Raw genomic sequence first — 21,143 nt, 5'->3', positions numbered from 1 at the left:
TCATAACTTGTAAATGAGCTCCTCCACGTTCTGCTTCTACTTGAAGCTACAAGGAATGTTCATTGGAGTTGATTCTGGCGCCCCCTTTGGACAGAGGTGGTAGTGTTTATATTTTCGCTGCTCAAGTAAAGTTTTGAATGCAGGACTTTTGCTCTTAGTGGAGTTTTCATTGTAGCTTCAGTACTTTTACTTTAAGGATCTAAAGGCTGAGCTCCAACGCTGCAGGTCAAAGGTCAAATATAACCCTGACAAAGATGCAGCCATCCTTTAACAGTCTTCAAAATAAAGAAAATAAACAGTCTGTTGAAAAAATAGTTTATCATGCGGTAGCTTCAACACACACGTCATTTGCACAACGAGTCCTCACCCTCCCTCCGTGAAACAAACACACACATTGTCTTTAAAAGCAGTCTTTCTTGTGTTGACCATCAAACCAATATTTACACTTTTAAAACAAAGATATAAATATGATAAAATGATTATATTGTGAGAGATATGCGGCCGGTAGGCACTCAGTGAGCCGCTAACGCCCCCCCTTTGTATCGACGGTGTTTGCCGAGCATTTAACTTTTTTTTACATTTTTTTTTTTTAAAACACCTAAATGAAACTTGATATTGCACACTTTGTCATTTCATTTAGCTTTGTTCCCTTAATAATGACGAGAGCTTAATATGAGTAACATGAAAAGGAGGAGAAAGAGAAAGGAAATAAAAGTTCTGCATCCTTCTCGAGGTGTGCATCTCTGTTGGTGTGTTGAGTTTAATAAACATCGATTTCTTTTTGAGACCATCTGGACCTCGGTATGAGCTGGTCCTGCTGCAGCCAACAAAACAACTCTTCTTCTGTAACAGTGGATCCAAGGTCCTCTATTGTAACTATCAACTGTCATCGATTACTCATTTTATCCAAAATATTCTCTGCTTCCAACTGGTCAAATATGACTCATATTGATATTTTTCTTCTTCCTTTGGTCACAGTTAATTAAAAATACCTTCAGGTTTTGGACAGACATTAGAAACCATCTCCCCACATTTCATACACTAAACAATTAGAATTGGCAGATGAATCCGTGATGGAAATGAACCGTGAGCATTTAGTTTCTTTTGCCGGTCACGTTCTCCAAACCTGAGTCTAGAGCTCTCCTAAAATACCGTCTAATCCTCAGACGCGAGTCAGCAGGAAGTGTGTGTTGACCTGAGTATAAGGATCAGGGGGAGATTAATGTAGAACCTGGGACGAGAACTTGACCGCCTTGACACGCGAGGCCCCGCCCACCAGATGGCTCCACTGGCTTAAATCCAAACTATTTTCAGTCCTTAAAATATGCACAGAAACGTACAAACAAAAAATTATATCTATATATATATATATATATTATAAAGAGAAAAGGAACATTTCACGTCATTTAAACTGCTGATGTTGCAACATCCGGTAGCTTCACACAAACATCTTTTTTTTTTTAAATGCTGCCACCTCTCCGACAACTTCAAACAGGCGATATTACAACATTCACAGTTCCTGAAATCGTGTTTTTTTTTTTTTTTTGGAAGACGTGCTCCTAAAGCAGCTTTTTAAATAATAAAAACAGTGTGTTAAAGTGTGCGCCAAAGAAATGGTGGTTAGACAGCATCTTAACAGATTGCATAGTTCTGATAATGGAAAGAAAAGAAAACGGTTGAGAATAAACTTGGTCGTCGCTGTGAGGGAAAAAAAAAAAAAAAAAAAAAAGGCACTGCGCCCCTCCGGCATCGGGCAGCGCTACGTGTGGTGAACCTCGTGGAACATGAGCTCCTGAGGGATGGCCGTCTCGGCGCCGTGAACCGCGGAGGCGCGGCGCATGAACGCCGAAACCATCTGCTTCACCACCTCGTCGAAGAAGACGTGAGACAGCTGGGAATGGAGGAGGGAGCGGAACTCGAAGGAGATCTGGGGATGAAAAGTCACAAATATACATATACTGTGTACGTACACACACACACACACACACACACACCTCTCATCTTTGAGCATGGTCGACTGCGACAGCCGGCACACGGCGTCTACTTACAGAAAAATCCACAGTGCACGTACGAGGGTATCCCGGGAGGCCGGGGCTGAAGCGCCAAACCGTCTCCAAGTGGTTGAAGAGTTTCCCGTCTGAACAGGACGCCTGACAAGCAACATCATAAACATCACGCCGCACAAAACTGACCAACAGTCCACATATTTAGCACTGAATTTTGGAGAAACTTTAAGATATAATTAAGCCCGAGATGTGTAGCCTTCTTTCTGTGGTTTAAATATTTTACAGAGTTTCAATGAAGGCCTGGGGTAAAGGTGACCCCAGGTCATACGTGACACTGTGTGTGAATACAGGGCTGAATGAAGTCACTTCAAAAAGCAAATACTTCACCCATAAAACGACCATTAGTTTAACAATTACCTTTAATTCTTCTAGAAAACTTTCCAGTCATATGCTCAGCACGAGTAGCACATGTTTTTTTTGTTATTTTTCGCCTGCGGAGGGATGCAATTAAACCACAACCGACACACAAATGGTCATTTTGTGGGAAAAGTATTCCTTTAACAATAAAAACCGGACGGCCGTATCGCTGAACAATCCTTCCTCTATTTTACCATCCTGAACTCCAAAGTGTTGCTTCCTGCATATTTAACACATCAGCACGAAGCGCCGTGAACGCTGCTCTGACGGTGCCGTACCTTGACCAGGTGGGGGCACACTGAAGTGACCAGAGAGGTGTAGTTCTCCATCACGGGTGGAAAGCCCACGGCTAGTTTGGCCTTGCAGAATCCCGCCCGCTTGAACACCACGTCCGACTTCTTGCACCAGGGCACGAAGAGGCGGTAGTTCTCCACTCCGGCCACCACGTCGTAGATCTCCGGCATGGAATACCTGAAGCGTCACGGATTGAGAATCCCCCCCCCCACACACAAAAAAAAAAAGAAGAAGAAGAGCCGTAAGCCGCCGAAAGGTCAGCAACTGTGAGATAACATTAAAACACTAAACAAGGCGGGCCCAGTACTCATGACCCAGTGGAGTCTGAAAGTAGGTCAACGAGGAACAGAGAGGCGGGGAGAGGGACTGGGGGAGGCGGAGAGAAAAGACAAGGAAACTAATTTAAAAGAAAAGTTATGATATAGTGAATGAGACGCAGGTGGACAGGTGCCACTCCACCTTTATGTACGACTGCATTACTCCAGCTGAGGGGAAATAGCTGCAGCCGCCCGCCCGTCTATTTATACAACCAGATTTAGTGATTACGACCTCTCTCTGGAACACGGGAGGACATTTAGTGCCTCACAGAAACACAGATGTGGAGCATTTTTTATATATTTATTTATAGGAGACAACAGGTTTGCTTTGAATTTCTAATTTAGCACCTTTAATAAAAAAAAAACTAAAAAACTAAATAAATAAATGTGCTAAATTAGGAATTCAAAGCAAACCTGTTGTCTCAACACGGCTCTCAACATGGCGACGGCTCACAGCTAACGGTTGCTGCTACGCTAACAACAGCATTAGTTTTGACAGAGCTGACGGTGTTTACATGGGGTTTTGTGCACCCTACTGATTAATGTTATTGTTAATATGTTTGTTTTTTTATTTGCAATCTCTCCTACAATTTCTCAAGGACACAAATAAAGTTATCTTATCAAATGTTTTAATAGATTATATTTTAATGTACCGTTTGTTGCTTTCTGTTAAGTGTATTGAGACTTCTTATTAATTATTATTAACAACAAAAAAACAATTAAAAAAGGACATTTTTCCTCCTCAAACTAAACTTAAATAATGTGCCGAGTAGGTCTCATTAAATACCAATATTTTTTTTTTTTTTTTAAAACAGTGAAGATGATATAATTTCTTTCTCCCACCGTGTAAAAGGCGACTCACCCGATGATGCGTCTCTCCGAGTACTCCTTCCTCTTGGAGAAGGAACCGACCAGGTTGAAGAAGCTACGGGAGGAGGACATGATCCCGGGCCTCGGCACGGCCGCGCCCAGCAGCGGAGGCACGCGGGTCATCAGGATCCCGCATGACGACAGGTATCTTGAAAACAAACAAAAAAACAGTCGTCACGTCACGAATCAATAGTGCCATGAACCCCCTGAGCAGGGCAGGGCCCGATGAACTGATCTAATCTTAAACCCCCTCCTCCCCCCCCCCCCGAACGGAAGTGTGACAGGAAGCTCTCTTGATTGATTGATTTTCTGATGCTGCACCTGGACAGAAAGCCCACGGCTCTCTCCCCCACACACACAAAGCAACCCGCCGCCACGTGAGCCTTTGTTTCTGGGAACCGGGATACTGAACATGGAAAGGCCCTTTCTTTCTTTCTTTCTTGCAAACACCTGCCGGGCGTTCACCGTTCAAACTAATGCTGGAGGTCCAGCGTATTAAAATAAAACCCGGTCAAGGTGCGAGGTGAGATGGTGCATCTTTAGCTTTTGGAGACCTCAAAACCTGCCGGACTTGTTCTGCCATGTTCTGCGACTGCTTGCCAACAAGTGAAATGTAGGGGACAAAACATTTGGCCCGGGGGGTGGGGGGGGGGACAAATGACAAATAAGGTTCGGAATTAGGTCAGGTAACTTTTAGAAACTTTCCAAAAGCACTTCAGACAACATCCTGCCAAGAAAAACACTGGTTTACTATTGAAGCCCAACCAATACGTTTAGCTGAACTCCAAATGGCCATTAGTTTAAATGAATCAGGGGCGTCATTCTCTGTGCTACAAAAGGTTAGTGACAGTTGAGAGATATCGAACCACCGGAGCTGATGAGGTGTGTGTTGTAATGTTTATGCGATATAGGTGGGGAATAATTGGTTGTAATGATGGATTGCATTAATATGGCACACCGATTGTCCAATTGTTCAGGTAGAGACTCCGAATTGGCAGTCCAGAGTCTTGTTTTCTGGAAAGTGAAGTCATGGGCTAAAGTACATATACATATATATATTAACCGATTAGTCGGGACCAGTGGGGTCATGGGGAGAAGTCCAGAGCCAGACCTTCTGTGACACCATGAATGGTGAGGACTCCACAGGAGCTACGAACATACAACTAGACTTCCTTGTGCTTCACCCAACGTCCTCTTGCACAGCGTTCAGGGCACGAGTCGAGGTTTTATAATTAACCGCCACCTGATGTGACGCCATTATTATCTTATCCCCCCCGCCCCCTCTTCTGTGCATCTCAATGAGTGCTGCCTCGAAGTCCTGTTCCATTACCGGCCTGCTGGTCATCCACTTCCTACTACCGAAAAACATGATGCAGACTCCATGCAAGTGTATGGGTGCAGATATGGAGGGTTGTGGTTTAAAAAAATTTTTTTTTTAAAAAAAGGTAGTTTGCATACTCAATATTAAAAAAAAAAAAGTTTCATGGGAGGTGTGTAACTTTACTATACTTCAGTATTTCCATTACCTGCTTTCAAAGAGGAGATATAGTACCTTCTACTCCACCTCAGATCTCGTGATACTACGTTTACTTACAGTACCCCCCCCCTCCCCCCTCCCCCCTGAATACAATGACAGTGTTATTTCTATATTCGACTTTAACTGACAACAGGCTCACGTGTAAGAAACTACATTAGTGGAGCAACTCAACTTAAAATGTGCCTCCCTGTCACTTTAAATGCTGCTAGCTTAAAAGTCGGCTCCCCCTTTTTGTGAGTGTCCTTTCACTTTCTAGTTTGAATAGAAGGTTTTTAAAAGATTAAAACAAATGCGTTAATAAGTTACCTGACGCTGTTCCTGGTCTGTATTTCTCGGCCGGCCGTCGACGGTAACTGTTTGATGCACTCGGCCACTTTTCTCAGGCCCCGGCTCCCTCTCGCCATCGTCCCTTTTTCTTTTTCTTTTTCTTTTTTTTTTTACGGATTTCCAAGTTGATAAAGAAAAAAGAAAAAAAGAAAAAAGCAAGACTGTGGGCGTCCCACAGGATTAGCCCCGCCCCCTTCCCCCGTAGAACGTCAGTTACCTTCCGAACGCCGGCCCAGCCATTGGACGAGCCGCGCTACGCCGAGCGTTTTTCATTGGCCGGTCCTGCGTGTTCGTCAAACGTCCGCCCTCCCCCCTTCCCCCGACGTTATTGACATGTGTGAATCGCGCGTGCACGAACGCGCCCACGCTATGGAATGTCACGAGATGGTTGGCTCATGTTTGCCTTTAGGCTACTTTAAAGTTATACACACACACACACACTGTTACAAACAATCTCCATTTTGTTTAAGGCGTCATTTAGACTAATTATACAATTTAGTTTATTTATAAAAAAAATATTTAGTATTTTCACGGTGTGGTAATAGTATCTTTATGTTATTTACATTATATCAGTAGTGGAAGAAGTATTCAGATCCGGGTACTCAAGTAAAATACTATTACCACAAAGTGAAAATACGTCTGCGTTCAAATCCTTACCCAAGTAAAATGTATTTAAAATATTAAAAGTAAAAGTACTCATTTCGGTAACATTTTACCATATTTTACCACCATATTTTAACATTCTACCATTAGATTTGGCATTTATATATTAATATTACTTTTTCATTCATGTTTATGTTGCGTTTTACCGTATGTTTATGTTTGTGCCCATTTTAATTCCTTCATATACTGTTATGTACATTTATGTATTTTAGTTTTCTTATAGTATTCTTTTAGCTTTTAGGATGTTATAATTATGTGAAGTATCTTTGAGTATCACGAAAATAATAATAATAATAATTATTATTATTATTATTATTATTATATACAAACCAAACAGAAAATAGTTTTCTACAATTTTTTTCTACATCGAGCAATTTAATACTATAAAGTACAATTCATTCTTCTTTTTGTGATTAGTATTATTACTTGTACAATTACTTACATATTCAATGCAGACCATTACTTGTTATGGAAGTATTTACGGTGAAGTATTTATACTTTTACTGAAGTAAATGATCTGAATACTTCTGGATTAAAAACTCCACGCCCAATCGTGATTAATAATTAGCATTTTCTTTACAAAACCGTCAACAAGTTGACATTTGTAAACTCTCGCGATAACATCTTGAGACAGAGCGAGAGAGCGAGACGGACGGAAGTCCCGCTCAACACACTTCCGGTTTCAGAGTCGAACAACCACCACCAAAATGGCGAAGATCGCCAAAACGCACGAAGGTAAATTATTTGCACAAAACCGCTAAATAGCCGTCGTTTCTGAATACATTTCACGACGTTACGTGTCAAGAAAGTGCGCAGTAGATGTCGCAAGTGTGCGGAGTGCATGTTTAAAAACGTATTGGTTTATTTTAAAGCGCGTGAAGCTGAAGGCCGTGAAACGACGCAACGCGGACGCTTAGATAATGGCGCTGGTTGCTAGCTTCTTTTAGCTGGTTAGCTGCCGCCACCGTGCTAGATGTGCCCTTTTTTGCGCACATATAAGTAACTTCACCACCCGACTTTATCCACGTGCTGTTATTAATATTAAAGCGTACGTTTTGGTGCATTGCGACCTTAAGTTAAGCACTATGTGGCGTTATTTAAACGGTAATACGGGTATCAGGTGGCGGGTTAATGTTCAACAACACCACACGTTACGCATTGTTACGGCGCAGTGAAATATATATATATTATATATTTTCACGTTAACGGGTTTTATAAGCATTGGTGGAAGAAGATTTCAGATCCTTTCGATGAGTTAAAGTAATTTGTAATTTATCACAAATGTGCAGATGTTGTAACGTTTATTTCCTGGAAAAACTGCCGCTTGTTGTTTTTTATAATAATAATTGAAGGTCTGTTTATTGTTATGCACCTTTCAACGCACTTGTCAAATAAACTGTTCTGAATGTGGAATGACTATTTTGTATTCAGACTGCAACTAATATACTTAAATTATATATGAATCTGTTTGTTTTCTCCATAGATTTGTTTTAGTTTGGTAAAAAATTCAGAATAGTATTGTGATAAATGCCCTTTTTGTATTCAACCAAACATTGTTACAAATAAATTCAGGAAAAGCTGCATATCTTAATAATTAAGATTACTTTTTTGAATGAACAATGATGATTCCAATTAGTCTTCTCTCAATCTTTGTGCGGGGTATTTTTTTTTATTTGTAAAGTGCAACATCCCGATCTGAAGGAGTGGCGGAATGAAAAGTACCTCAAGTGTGTACTCAAGGACAGCACTCGAGTACATGTACATGCGTTCCTCCACTGCTTGCACATAATGCGTCTTAAACACAGAGGCTCATTATTCTTTCCCTGTAGACATCGAGGCCCAGATCCTGGAGATCCAGGGGATGAAGGCGACCCTGCTGGAGGAAGGAGAGCAGGGAGTGGGCCTCGATTCCACCGGCTTTTTTGACCAGGAGATCTACGGAGGCAGCGACAGCCGCTTTGCTGGATATGTCACGTCCATCGCGGCCAACGAACAGGAAGATGTACGTATTTTTGTACCGGTGGTAGAAGAAGTATTCAGATGGTTTACTCGGCTTACATTTACTAAAATGCAAATGAACTCGGCTAAACTGCATTTCCACCACTGCTCAGGGCGTAGATATAATTAGTTTGGAGCGTTTCCATGTGAACTGCAGATCTTTTTAAAAATGTTTAATAATAATAATAACAGTTTAATTTATTACTTCAATTATTTTGCAATGCCACAGTATTTCTGGGAGCTTGAGTGCTCCCCTTTCTTTGCCTGTTGCACATGAGCTGGGAGAGTCTTGCCATTTTGGTGAGATTTGACTAGACTCTCGTTTCTCTTTCCTTCCGCAGGATGAGGAAGAGGATTCGTCGACAAGCTTGTTGGGACAAAAGAAGCCCGGGTACCATGCCCCGGTGGCAATACTCAACGCCATTCCTCAGTCAGACGAGCAAGTATGTGTTGATTCATTGTCCTCCTGAATATAATATTTTCAATCCCTGCGTTTCGGCCTCCAAAGACTCTTCGGGTTTCTTTTTCAATTACACTTACACCCCCCCGTCCTCGTTTCTGCAGTACGACCCATTTGCAGAGCATCGTCCGCAGAAGATTGCAGAGCGAGAAGATGAATACAAAGCTCGACGCAGACAGATGATCATCTCACCGGAGCGCCTCGACCCTTTTGCAGATGGTAAATTCTGATATTTTTTAACTTCATTACACCGTCCCCATTTCCCCCCCCCCCCCCCCCCCCCCCCCCCCCCCCTTTTTCACGGTTCACTTTTTTTTGTGACCCCCCCCTACTCCTCCTCCCCATGACTGCAAATGGTTTTACACCCTTAGTTTTTCTGTTTTAACCCTTCGACTACAATGCAATAGCTTGCCTCCCAGACTTGATGCCTTCCCTGTGGTCAATCCTCTGTGGTCCGAGAACATTTTGTGTCTTTGTACGTTTTCTTCCTGATTTTTTTATATTTATGATCTACATTTGTATCAACCTCCAACTTTGCAGCAAATGACAGTGTGGGCTCAAAAGTTGATCTTCAGTATTCTGGTTCGGAAAAATATTTCCATGATATTTATGTGCAAAATGAAATTTTTATTTATTTTTTATATCCGTGTGCAATAAAATAAAGAGAAACCCCATCTAGGGTTACCATGCTTTTCAGTGGGAGAGGTGGTTAGGTGTTCAATGTTCAACGGGCTTATTCACCTAACACACGTGGGTCGCAGATGGGTTGTGTGCGAGTCGAAGGGTTAACACTCCCGCGTGAGCGACAGCCTAAACAATGTCGGCAAAGGGCAGTGGCCCTCTTGCCGTAGCAATATGAGGATTAGGAGCACGTTTGAGGGTTAGTTCTGGTGTAATTCACCGGCCAATGCACTGTGCTGTGCCATGTTGAGCTCAGTAGATCCCAAAGGCAGGCAGTGGAGATGAATACACTTGGTCACGTTGGCGCAGTCAACTCAGGATCATTAGGGTTCTCTCAAGGTTATATAATACTTACAAGTCATAATCGGGCCTAATTTGTTTTCCCCGTTTGACTTTGACAGAGCTGTAACTTTATAGTCCCACGGTAACGTAACCACCTCCGTGGGCTTGTCAAATGTAAAATAGCCTTGGGCCTAAGCATCGGACATAACAAGTGACATATAAGTGTAGCCAGCCTTTCTCGCATATCTCAGACTGGAACCTACAAGAGCCAGCTAGTTTATCGTTTCTCTCCATTTTTATTACATCTTCACTTCCACAACATTAGCTTAAGTGGCCCAAGTGCTTCAGGTTTGGTCTAGGTAGGGCTTTTCTAAAGCCTGCATGTAGAGAGAGTTCTTTGTACAAAGTTGTTGTGTTAAATATATTTTTATTTTACAACTCTCTCTGTAAAATACAAATATGTTATCAAGAAAAAAAAATTGTGTACCACAATACCACAGGCCCATACTAACTGTCCTTAATTTCTCTCCTACAGCAGTACTGCTTTGCCAGTCCTGTACTGCACTCTGTTAAGGGTGCAGCAACTCATCCTGTGTAGGTTATGGGGAACACAGTGCGTTTATCAGTTTGGTCAGGGTCCACTGGCTGCTTGTTTTGGGTCCTGTGAGGGGAATCAGATGCAGCCCAGCTACAACAAACCTCAACCCCCAACAGCCTCTTACTTTACTTATCAATTTCGTGCAAATTTAGATTAAACTTCATGATGGAAGGTTACTGCCCAAATATTTGACTCTCATCCTTATTTCATCTCTGTCCTCGAAAGGAAGTCAAGATTTAAAATGTACGCTCATAGGATGATAACTAGTGGCGGCGTCGCATGTCAACGGGGCTCTGACATGTCGCGCCGCCATATTTCTGATAGTTGGACTAGATTCATCATAATGTCTTTTGCCACATTTTTATATTAGAATGCCAGAATAGATGCTCATATATTTAATGTCATTCCTAGATGTAGCCTCAACATCTTGACTTCATTTTTATACGCTAGTGTAAATAATTGGGAATCTGGACCACATGATCTCCATATATATATATTTTTTTTCTCTAGTTTTGTGGTTATGCCCCAAGGAGATACTTTTTTTTTTTTTTTTGAGTGCCGTAAATCAATGCAACACAGGTGGTATACTGTTGTGTGTGAGTTCAAACCCTTTTCCAAAGTGTTACTAATGGTAAAGAGACATTTTCTAGGCTTCTTTTCTGCCGGTTGAAGTCTGACTGCAGAGGGACCATGGCACTGAAAGTGTACGTATTCTGAAGAGCACAGCCCAGGACCCCCCTGCATCAGTGATGGCTATAACTTCTTAATCCACTTTAAGAAAACACCACAACCACAGCTCTTCTCTCTATGTATCTGCTTGTTTTTCATTAGTATGCTATGACTGTATGTAAGAAAAGACAAATGTATATTTGTATGTAATTTCAGTAGGAATTGTTTTGTGAATCAGCCGTTTATAACCACAGGAGCGTAAGTTAATCTGTTGGTAAAGAAGAGTCAGGATTAGCTGGCTGTGTTTGTGCTTGCTGTGTTTGTACTAACGTGGGTCCCCGGAGCGAATACTGATCAGTGTCCTTTGTTCTTGTTGGTGCTCTTTCGCGCAGGGGGCAAAACGCCGGACCCCAAGCTGCAGGTCAGGTCGTACGTGGACGTCATGTTGGAGCAAAACCTGTCCAAAGAGGAGGTGAGTGGCTACCCGCGGGTCTTCTGTGACCGCAAGCTAGTTCCACATGACACTCGCATGAAGTTGTCGGATGTTGATCCTGTGTTGTTGTTGTTGTTTTTTTTTTTTGCAGCACACGGTTGTATCTTCTTTGTTTTTCCGCTGACGTTTGTGCTTTTGTTGCTTGTAGAGGGAGATCCGTCTGCAGATGGTAGAGAAGGCCAAAGCTGGGGAGCTGAAGGTCGTCAACGGGTCCGCTGCCTCGCAGGCTGCCGCGAAACGTAAACGTCGCTGGGACCAGACCGCTGACCAAACCCCCACAAATACCACACCCAAAAAGATGTCCAGCTGGGACCAAGCTGATTCGTCTGCTGAGGTGAGTGACTCTAGTTTCAGCCTCTTGCGGCTTTATGGATAACTTAAGCGCCTTGTTGTGGGTACAAATAGTCTGGTTACTTCCTTGTAAGTAATATGGGACAACTATTTGGAAGTGTATTATTGTCTCACACGTCTTTTAAATCTAGTTTTCTTTGTTTGCAGACTCCAGGACACACCCCGGGACACACTCCTGCACACACACCCTCAAACAGCCGATGGGACGAAACCCCTGGTCGCGCTAAGGGCAGTGAGACCCCCGGGGCCACTCCCAGTACCCGCATGTGGGATCCCACTCCCAGTCACACACCCGCTGGCGCCGCCACCCCTGGCAGGGACACGCCTGGCCACGCCACGCCCGGCCACGGCGGCGCCACGGGGAGCGTACGCAAGAACCGCTGGGACGAAACCCCGAAGACGGAAAGGGAGACCCCGGGACACGGCAGCGGCTGGGCCGAAACGCCACGCACAGACAGAGGGGACGAGTCGGTGGGCGAGACTCCGACCCCGGGGGCCAGTAAGAGGAAGTCTCGCTGGGATGAGACCCCTGCCAGTCAGATGGGATCCTCTACACCACTACTGACCCCGGGAAAAACTCCCATAGGAACGCCAGCTATGAACATGGCGACCCCAACACCAGGTAAGCCTCAAAGTTGTGTTGCTTTTATGTGTTCCTCTTATTTCTACCGTGCTCTCTTTTTTTTTCTTCTTATACGTTACCTTAGCTTTTAGGCTTCGTTTGTGTTTGGGAACAAAGGAATTTATATTAGCAGAATCATATATTAGTCCTTTTGGTTTTTACTGTGGTTTTAAAAATCCCTTTTTCTGTTCTGTTTTTCTTCAGGTCACCTGATGAGCATGACTCCAGAGCAGCTGCAGGCGTGGAGGTGGGAGCGGGAGATTGATGAGCGGAACCGGCCTCTCACAGACGATGAGCTTGACGCCATGTTCCCAGAGGGATACAAGGTCCATACCCCCCTTTTTTTTGTTTTTTCTCCATTGCGATTAATTCTCCAAAGTATGAGTTAATATAATTAAAAATGTAGTCGCAGCACTGACCGTTTATTGTTCTTCTTTACAGGTGTTGCCGCCACCGGCGGGCTACGTGCCGATCCGCACCCCGGCCCGTAAACTGTCAGCCACCCCAACGCCCCTCGGAGGCATGACGGGCTTCCACATGCAAGTGGAGGACCGCACCACCAAACAGATGAATGACCAGCCCTCAGGAAACCTGCCCTTCCTCAAGCCCGACGACATCCAGTATTTCGACAAACTGCTGGTGGAGGTGGATGAGTCCACGCTGAGCCCCGAGGAGCAGAAGGAGAGGAAGATCATGAAGCTGCTGCTGAAGATTAAAAATGGAACACCGCCCATGAGAAAGGTTTGTAATTATTACTATGATTTTATATATCCCCCTTTTTAAAACTCCTTGTGCTCCTCCTGTCCATTTATTAGTGTCTTGAAGTAGCATAAAGCACGACAACGCCCAGCACTGAGCGCCTGTCTGACCGATCCTTCTCCCCCCCCCCCGCTATCTCGTCTCCAGGCCGCTCTGCGTCAGATCACGGATAAAGCTCGCGAGTTCGGAGCCGGCCCGCTGTTCAATCAGATCCTGCCGTTACTCATGTCGCCCACCCTGGAGGACCAGGAGCGCCACTTGCTGGTTAAAGTCATCGACCGCATTCTCTACAAACTGGATGACTTGGTTCGACCGTACGTACACAAGGTAGGCTCGGAGAGACGAAGGTCTACACTTATTTTACGTGGATTGTGATTGTGTGTGTGTGTGTGGGAAGAAATGAATCAACTGTCCTCTTTGTGTCCAGATCCTGGTGGTGATCGAGCCCCTGCTGATCGATGAGGACTACTACGCCAGAGTAGAAGGCCGAGAAATCATCTCTAACTTGGCAAAGGTAATGTGGGGATTGTTTTTTTTTTTTTTTAACGCACACTCTGCTCCCTGCGAACTATTCTCGCCCGTTCAACCCGTCCGTGGTTCACATCGGGGCTAGTCGTTCGCTAGATTGACACACCAACACGAGAGCCATCAGACCTGATGCTCATTCCTCGTCTGTTCTCAACCTGCACCCGTTGGTTACACTCCGACGCTCCATTGGCGATTTCATTCGAAATGCATGCAGACTGTACTTGTAATGTAATTTTCCTGCTCCGTGCATGACATCCTCTTCCTGTCCGTCCCAGGCCGCCGGTTTGGCCACCATGATCTCCACGATGAGGCCCGACATCGACAACATGGACGAGTACGTCAGAAACACCACGGCCCGAGCCTTCGCCGTGGTGGCCTCCGCTCTGGGCATTCCCTCCCTCCTGCCGTTTCTCAAAGCCGTGTGTAAAAGCAAGAAGTCCTGGCAGGCCAGACACACGGGCATCAAGATCGTGCAGCAGATCGCCATCCTCATGGGCTGCGCCATCCTGCCCCACCTCCGCAGCTTGGTGGAGATTATCGAACACGGTCAGTCGCGTATATTGATATCAAATGGCAGCCTTTCATCAGAGTATTGAACGCAGTTGATTACATCCTCTGGAGAGGTATTCAGAGAGTTTATTCCCCCTCAAAGTCCCATTGGTCCATTCATGATACGTTTGTGAAATCCTCTGGTTCTCCTGGCTAATAAAAGCAAACTACTTCTAATGTTAAATGTAAACGGTGCCAAACAATGGCGATGCTTTGCATGCCTATAAGTGTGACAGCGACAGTTTTGCACATTTATATGATTTCTTTAAAAGCCAGTTTTATGAACCCTGTTGTACTGTCGTGTTTGGATGCCACAGGTCTGGTGGACGAGCAGCAGAAGGTGAGGACCATCAGCGCCCTGGCTATCGCCGCCCTCGCTGAAGCTGCCACGCCCTACGGTATCGAATCCTTCGACTCGGTCCTCAAGCCGCTCTGGAAGGGCATCAGGCAGCACAGAGGAAAGGTAAGATGCCTTTTGGGGGGACATATACAACTAAATATCCTGCCTGCTAGGCGTGGTGTGAATATTCACTCGTAATAAACATCTGCAGACGTCCGCAGAGACATTTATATTTATTACGGTCTATAAAGCTACAGCCCGAGAGCAGAGTTTGTCCTCACCACTTTATTTCTGCCCGTTTTGTCACCAGGGTCTCGCCGCTTTCCTCAAAGCCATCGGTTACCTGATCCCGCTGATGGACGCCGAGTACGCCAACTACTACACCAGAGAGGTGATGCTGATCCTCATCAGAGAGTTCCAGTCCCCCGATGAGGAGATGAAGAAGATTGTCCTCAAGGTAAGGAAGGGGGGACGGGGAGAAAGGATAACTCTTACCTCCTGCGACTCATTCTCGCCTGTCCAGCCACCACATGGTTGCGTCAGGGCTAGTATGTCGCTATAATAAACACCAGCACGAGAATTAGCAGAGCTGGTACTTTCATCCTCTCTGTTCTCACCCTGCACCCGCTGGTCACATCCGACTTCTCCGAAGAATCCTCTTGAACCCTTGTAGATGTTCCTTCTCTGACCCGCACTTGTGTGTGTGTGATTTCTTCTCGTAGGTGGTGAAGCAGTGTTGCGGCACCGATGGTGTGGAAGCCAACTACATCAAGACCGAGATCCTGCCCCCCTTCTTCAAGCACTTCTGGCAGCACAGGATGGCCCTGGACAGACGCAACTACAGACAGGTGAGCAGTCGATTCTGACGTGATGAGCTTGCTTTTCCTGCGAACTATTCTCGCCCGTTCAACCCGTCCGTGGTTCACATCGGGGCTAGTCGTTCGCTAGATTGACACACCAACACGAGAGCCATCAGACCTGATGCTGATTCCTCGTCTGTTCTCAACCTGCACCCGTTGGTTACACTCAAGATGCTCCACGTGCAGATGTCTGTGTTGTGGGCGTCAATCATTTTTGCTCCTGTGTAGGCCCGAACAATGTATACCAGTGCACCTGACTTTGACTAAAACACCTTTTAAGTTGACCCTTTTTTAATTGCGTTACGCTTTCACATGATTTTGAGAGCTTTTGTTGACTTGCATACATTTGTTTTTACTTTTGCACGTTTTCAAAACCGTCTTCTCCCCCCCCCCCAAAAAAAAACAACCAGTTGGTGGACACCACAGTGGAGCTGGCCAATAAAGTGGGAGCGGCGGAGATCATTTCTCGCATCGTCGACGACCTGAAGGACGAGGCGGAGCAGTACAGAAAGATGGTGATGGAGACCATCGAGAAAATCATGGGCAACCTGGGAGCGGCCGACATCGACCACAAGCTGGAGGAGCAGCTGATCGACGGCATCCTGTACGCCTTCCAGGAACAGACGACCGAGGTGAGGGGCTCGATTCTCCGGCATCGTAAGAGACTCCGGTCTTTTACAGAGTGGTTTGTTAATATTTTTGTATTTATTTTTCTCCCTCCAGGACTCCGTCATGCTCAACGGCTTCGGCACGGTGGTGAACGCCCTCGGGAAGCGCGTGAAGCCCTACCTGCCTCAGATCTGCGGTACGGTGCTGTGGCGTCTCAACAACAAGTCCGCCAAAGTCCGTCAGCAGGCCGCCGACCTGATCTCCCGTACCGCCGTGGTGATGAAGACTTGCCAGGAGGTAAACCACACACACACACACACACACAGAGTCTCAAAGACAGATCCATGTGACTCCTGAGACACTAATGTTCTGTTGTTCCGTCGCTGCAGGAGAAGCTGATGGGTCACTTGGGTGTGGTGCTGTACGAGTACCTGGGAGAGGAGTACCCCGAGGTGTTGGGTAGCATCCTGGGAGCCCTGAAGGCCATCGTCAACGTTATTGGTACGTCTCGTCACTACTTCCCCTTCCTCTGCATTTTCATTTATACACCTTTTGTAATTCAGATTTCAGGGTTTTAAAAGGGGAAACGCCTCAATAAGTATTGGATTTTTTTTTTTGTTCTGGTCCCAGGTATGCACAAGATGACCCCGCCGATCAAAGACCTGCTTCCTCGTTTGACTCCCATCCTGAAGAACAGACACGAGAAGGTGCAGGAGAACTGCATCGACCTGGTGGGCCGGATCGCAGACAGGTCGGTGGAATTAAAAACCTTCTTACATCTGATCGTAGTGTGATTATTAGCACCAGTCCTAACTTCTTTTGTGTATGTTGTTTTTCAGGGGAGCCGAATATGTGTCGGCCAGGGAATGGATGAGGATTTGTTTTGAGCTGCTGGAGCTGCTGAAGGCTCACAAAAAAGCCATCCGCAGAGCCACCGTCAACACGTTCGGGTACATCGCCAAAGCCATCGGGTGAGTTCCCAATATATTTATTTAAATTCATTCTATGGTCTTTTTTTAAAAAAGAAATTAGATGGTGCGGTGTAGCAGTTCAGAGGATATAATCCCTTCATTTCCTATAACCTATATTATTATTATTATTATTATTATTATTATTATTATTATACAGCATTTACAGTAAATGTTGTGTAAAAAATCAGTAATTTGCCCTTAAAATGTAGCTACTGCCATCTTGTGGCACTCGTACGTTACTACAAAATAAAGTTTGTCTGGGACATTAAAACACACACACACACAGACTGAAAGGTTACACTTTAGATGAGTAAAACAACACAGTGTGAATATAGCACAATGATATATTAAATTTAAGCAATAGAAATGTTGCCGTATTATTATGCATTTGGTGCCGGCCTTTATTAGATTACTGGATTTTATTTGAGAAAATATGGTAATTAAATTAATAAAATGTGGTACTTTTCATTGCATACTGCTGGAAAGTACTGAAAAGTGATTTCAATAAATCAAAGTATCCATAGTTATAGTTAAATGGTTATTAAAATGAGCTTTTAAAACTCTTCACTTTAACTGGGTGATGTAATGTGTGTGTATGTATATATATATATATATGTATATATATATATATGTGTGTGTGTGTATATATATATATATATATATATATGTGTGTGTGTGTGTGGTGTGTGTGTGTGTGTGTGTGTGTGTGTATATATATGTGTGTGTGTGTGTATATATATATATATATATAGTGTGTATATATATAATGTGTATGTGTATATATATATGTGTGTGTGTGTGTGTATATATATATATATATAATATATTATATATATATATATATATATAATATATATATATATATATATATATATATATATATATATATATATATATATGTGTGTGTGTGTGTGTATATATCTGTATTTAAACCGTTTCCTCTTTCCCCTCAGCCCCCACGATGTGTTGGCCACGCTGCTCAACAACCTGAAGGTCCAGGAGCGTCAGAACCGAGTCTGCACGACCGTGGCCATCGCCATCGTCGCCGAGACCTGCTCTCCGTTCACGGTGCTGCCGGCGCTCATGAACGAGTACCGCGTGCCCGAGCTCAACGTGCAGAACGGCGTGCTCAAGTCCCTCTCCTTCCTGTTCGAGTACATCGGGGAGATGGGCAAAGACTACATCTACGCCGTCACGCCGCTGCTGGAGGACGCGCTCATGGACCGGTGAGACCTGTGAAGCGCGTGGCTTCTGGTTTCATTCGTTTTTTTTGTTGTTTTTTTAGTGACGCCGCTAACCTCCTTGTGTCCTCCTGCAGAGACCTGGTCCACAGACAGACGGCCAGTGCCGTAGTCCAGCACATGTCTCTGGGCGTCTACGGTTTCGGCTGCGAAGACTCCCTCAACCACCTGCTCAACTACGTGTGGCCCAACGTGTTCGAGACGTCGCCGCACGTGATCCAGGCCGTCATGGGCGCCCTGGAGGGGCTGCGGGTCGCCATCGGGCCCTGCCGCATGCTGCAGTACTGCTTACAGGTGAGCCGGATGTCATTATTATTATTATTATTGTAGTAATGACGGTTAATAACCAGCATACCCCACTTACATGGCCATCCGTCAACGCGTGTACTCGAAATATGAGAAATCACACAGTTAATTGACAAATAAATGCATTTAAAAGAATGAAAACTGAATAAATACCACGCCCCTCTTAATATTTGCGTCGCTCTCCTCTCTCCAGGGTTTGTTCCATCCGGCCAGGAAGGTGCGGGACGTCTACTGGAAGATCTACAACTCCATCTACATCGGCTCGCAGGACGCGCTCATCGCTCACTACCCGCAAGTCTACAACGACGACAAGAACATGTACGTCCGCTACGAGCTGGATTACGCCTTGTAAATATGAATATTCACGCGTCCCCCCCCCCCCGTCCCCCCCTTCTCTCTCTGCCACCGTCGTCTCCTAATCTCGAGACTCGAGAGTCCGTTTCTATTTAGCAACAGTAATGCGTTCACTTGATTTCCCCCCCCCCCCCTCCGAGCTGAAGAATGAGCATGAAAAATTAGGAGAAATAAGAGGAACATTGTAGAGTCTGTATGTAATTTTCTTTTTCTTTTTTTTATTACTACTCTTTTGAGTGTTTTCGCTGTAAGAAATGACCGAGGTCAGACGAGCCTCGATTTTTTTGAAGAATGCCCGAGCAAAAGTCATCACAACGTTTTTAAATATTTGGATCCTTTTTTATTTTTGTTTGTTTTGTAGTGTGTAAATTGTCGGCCTCCGTCCCGGCCGCTCCCTTTACGCCCTCGTTTCACCCCTCTGTTCTTACTAGGTTGTCGCTTTATTTAACCGAATAAAATGTTTGTGTATAAAATTCCAATTTCTGTTTCGGTGAGTTTTTTTTTTTTAAATTATTTTTTAATTTTATTCATATCACTTGAACGACGACATTTATTATACTTTGTGCTTTTTGAAAGCTAATTTTGTGGTAAGATGAGAACAATTTGATCATATTTTGTGGTTTATTGTCATTACATCTTCTCCTTTCAGACTAGTTTAACGCAAACGTCAAATACACGTTTAGTTTTTTATTTTAACTCTTTGCGTCTGAGGATTTCTGCAAAATTCACCAAAAGTTACCATTAGATAATAACATTTCAGAACACTTATAATACAATAAATTGTCTTAATGTCAGTAATGAAGTGGTGATATCTATGATCTATTCACCTGTAGTGTCTACATTAATTTTTTTAATTTTACAAAACATCTCTTTTTTTTAAGGCAGATTTTTCTCATTTATCCATAAATTACATCCACCAAACTTTACACTTTACAGTTTTATTGTTCGTCTTTCATGGAACATTTTACTACTATAAACATGGTGCAAATGTAATCTACGGGTGTTCTGAATTATGGAGTGAAACGCATGAATTTCATATTGCAAAGAGGTCATTCTAACTTTTATTCAGATTTATTATTAATATTATTATAACGTGATGCCTTCAAAATGTTTATTTTGTCTCAACCGACCATCAAAAAAACCTCCATTAAAAATAAATCAGAACTATCACAAGAAAGAGCAGCACATCTTTTTAAAGCTGAAACCATTATATTCTACTTCATAAACGATTGCCATGGCGACGAATAATGTTCCGTCATTCGGCTAAATGACTTTACGTGTGTGTGCGTGTGTGGGGGGGGGGGGGGTTTGGCCTCGTTTAGGGTGAACTCAGTCTGACTTCATGGAGGCGTCACTAACAACAGTCGCTGCTCTCCAGCTTTTTAATATTTTAAGTGCACAAGAAGTGTTCTGGGTTTTAAAATGTGAAATAAAACATTTTGCATGAGAGTACTTTACTTTTTTTTTTTTTTTTTTAGTGCAGGACTTTTACTTGTAGTAGTATTTTTAGACGGTGGTATTGCTGTTTGGGATCCGAGTACTTGGGTTGTGAAATAGCGAATGGGAAAAGTGTCATGTAAAGTAAAAGTACCTCAAAGTTGTAATAAGCAACAGAATTTGAGTAATTAGTTACTTTCCTCGTCAAACACCATTATGATTTAAAAGTGCTCTCATTCAGTATTAACGTACATTTTATTCATCACTGAACATGAATAACTGAGTTCCCCTCTGGGGATAAACGTAGGGTTAAAACTATTTAATTACAATCATATAGCTGAGGGATACATTGGGAATTCACTTGGACTAATATATATATATATATATATATATATATATAATAAAAACACATGCATGAATGCTTATAGACTCACAAAGGAAAATAAAACAACCTCCCCCACTCAGCCAGCGTCGTGTACTCTGACCCAGATTCCCTCGGAAGAGTGTCTGCTAATCTGAGGAGTGAGAGAGAGAGAGAGAGAGAGGGAGGGATATCCCCAGAAAGCAAGAGGCAAATATGTTTCTTGTGTGTTTGTTTAATAAC

General features: G+C 43.8%; 2 protein-coding genes across 9 annotated transcripts; one reads left to right on the top strand and one right to left on the bottom strand.

Annotated features, from left to right (window-relative positions):
* Window positions 1-298: 298 nt before the first annotated feature.
* coq10b (coenzyme Q10B) lies at window positions 299-5,969 on the bottom strand. The gene is made up of 5 exons (XM_034561951.1): window positions 5,748-5,969; window positions 3,897-4,052; window positions 2,702-2,894; window positions 2,049-2,150; window positions 299-1,927 (listed from the first exon to the last, which is right to left on the bottom strand). Exons 1-5 carry the CDS (start codon window positions 5,843-5,845, stop codon window positions 1,760-1,762), a joined length of 717 nt encoding a protein of 238 aa, XP_034417842.1. The 5' UTR covers window positions 5,846-5,969; the 3' UTR covers window positions 299-1,759.
* A 1,092-nt stretch (window positions 5,970-7,061) lies between these two features.
* On the top strand, window positions 7,062-19,581 carry sf3b1 (splicing factor 3b, subunit 1). Of its 8 annotated transcripts, XM_034560896.1 has the most exons (24): window positions 7,116-7,166; window positions 8,261-8,433; window positions 8,771-8,872; window positions 8,994-9,108; window positions 10,388-11,154; window positions 11,512-11,591; window positions 11,761-11,946; window positions 12,111-12,585; window positions 12,790-12,911; window positions 13,027-13,326; window positions 13,492-13,671; window positions 13,772-13,858; window positions 14,148-14,418; window positions 14,739-14,884; window positions 15,072-15,218; window positions 15,484-15,609; window positions 16,032-16,253; window positions 16,345-16,527; window positions 16,620-16,731; window positions 16,861-16,981; window positions 17,070-17,201; window positions 18,155-18,427; window positions 18,520-18,736; window positions 18,942-19,396. In XM_034560896.1, the coding sequence occupies exons 6-24, from the start codon at window positions 11,562-11,564 to the stop codon at window positions 19,098-19,100; spliced, it is 3,489 nt and encodes a 1,162-aa protein (XP_034416787.1). In that variant the 5' UTR covers window positions 7,116-7,166; window positions 8,261-8,433; window positions 8,771-8,872; window positions 8,994-9,108; window positions 10,388-11,154; window positions 11,512-11,561; the 3' UTR covers window positions 19,101-19,396. The 8 variants fall into 8 exon arrangements, with proteins under 8 accessions (XP_034416785.1, XP_034416793.1, XP_034416791.1 ...); XM_034560894.1 differs by lacking the exon at window positions 10,388-11,154 and having other exon boundaries at window positions 7,062-7,166; window positions 18,942-19,581; XM_034560895.1 differs by having other exon boundaries at window positions 10,388-11,591.
* Window positions 19,582-21,143: the final 1,562 nt, after the last annotated feature.

The sequence above is a fragment of the Cyclopterus lumpus genome, chromosome 21, assembly GCF_009769545.1.
Source record: "Cyclopterus lumpus isolate fCycLum1 chromosome 21, fCycLum1.pri, whole genome shotgun sequence".
Lineage (NCBI taxonomy): Eukaryota > Metazoa > Chordata > Actinopteri > Perciformes > Cyclopteridae > Cyclopterus > Cyclopterus lumpus.
This window is presented reverse-complemented; position numbering and strand designations above follow the sequence as displayed.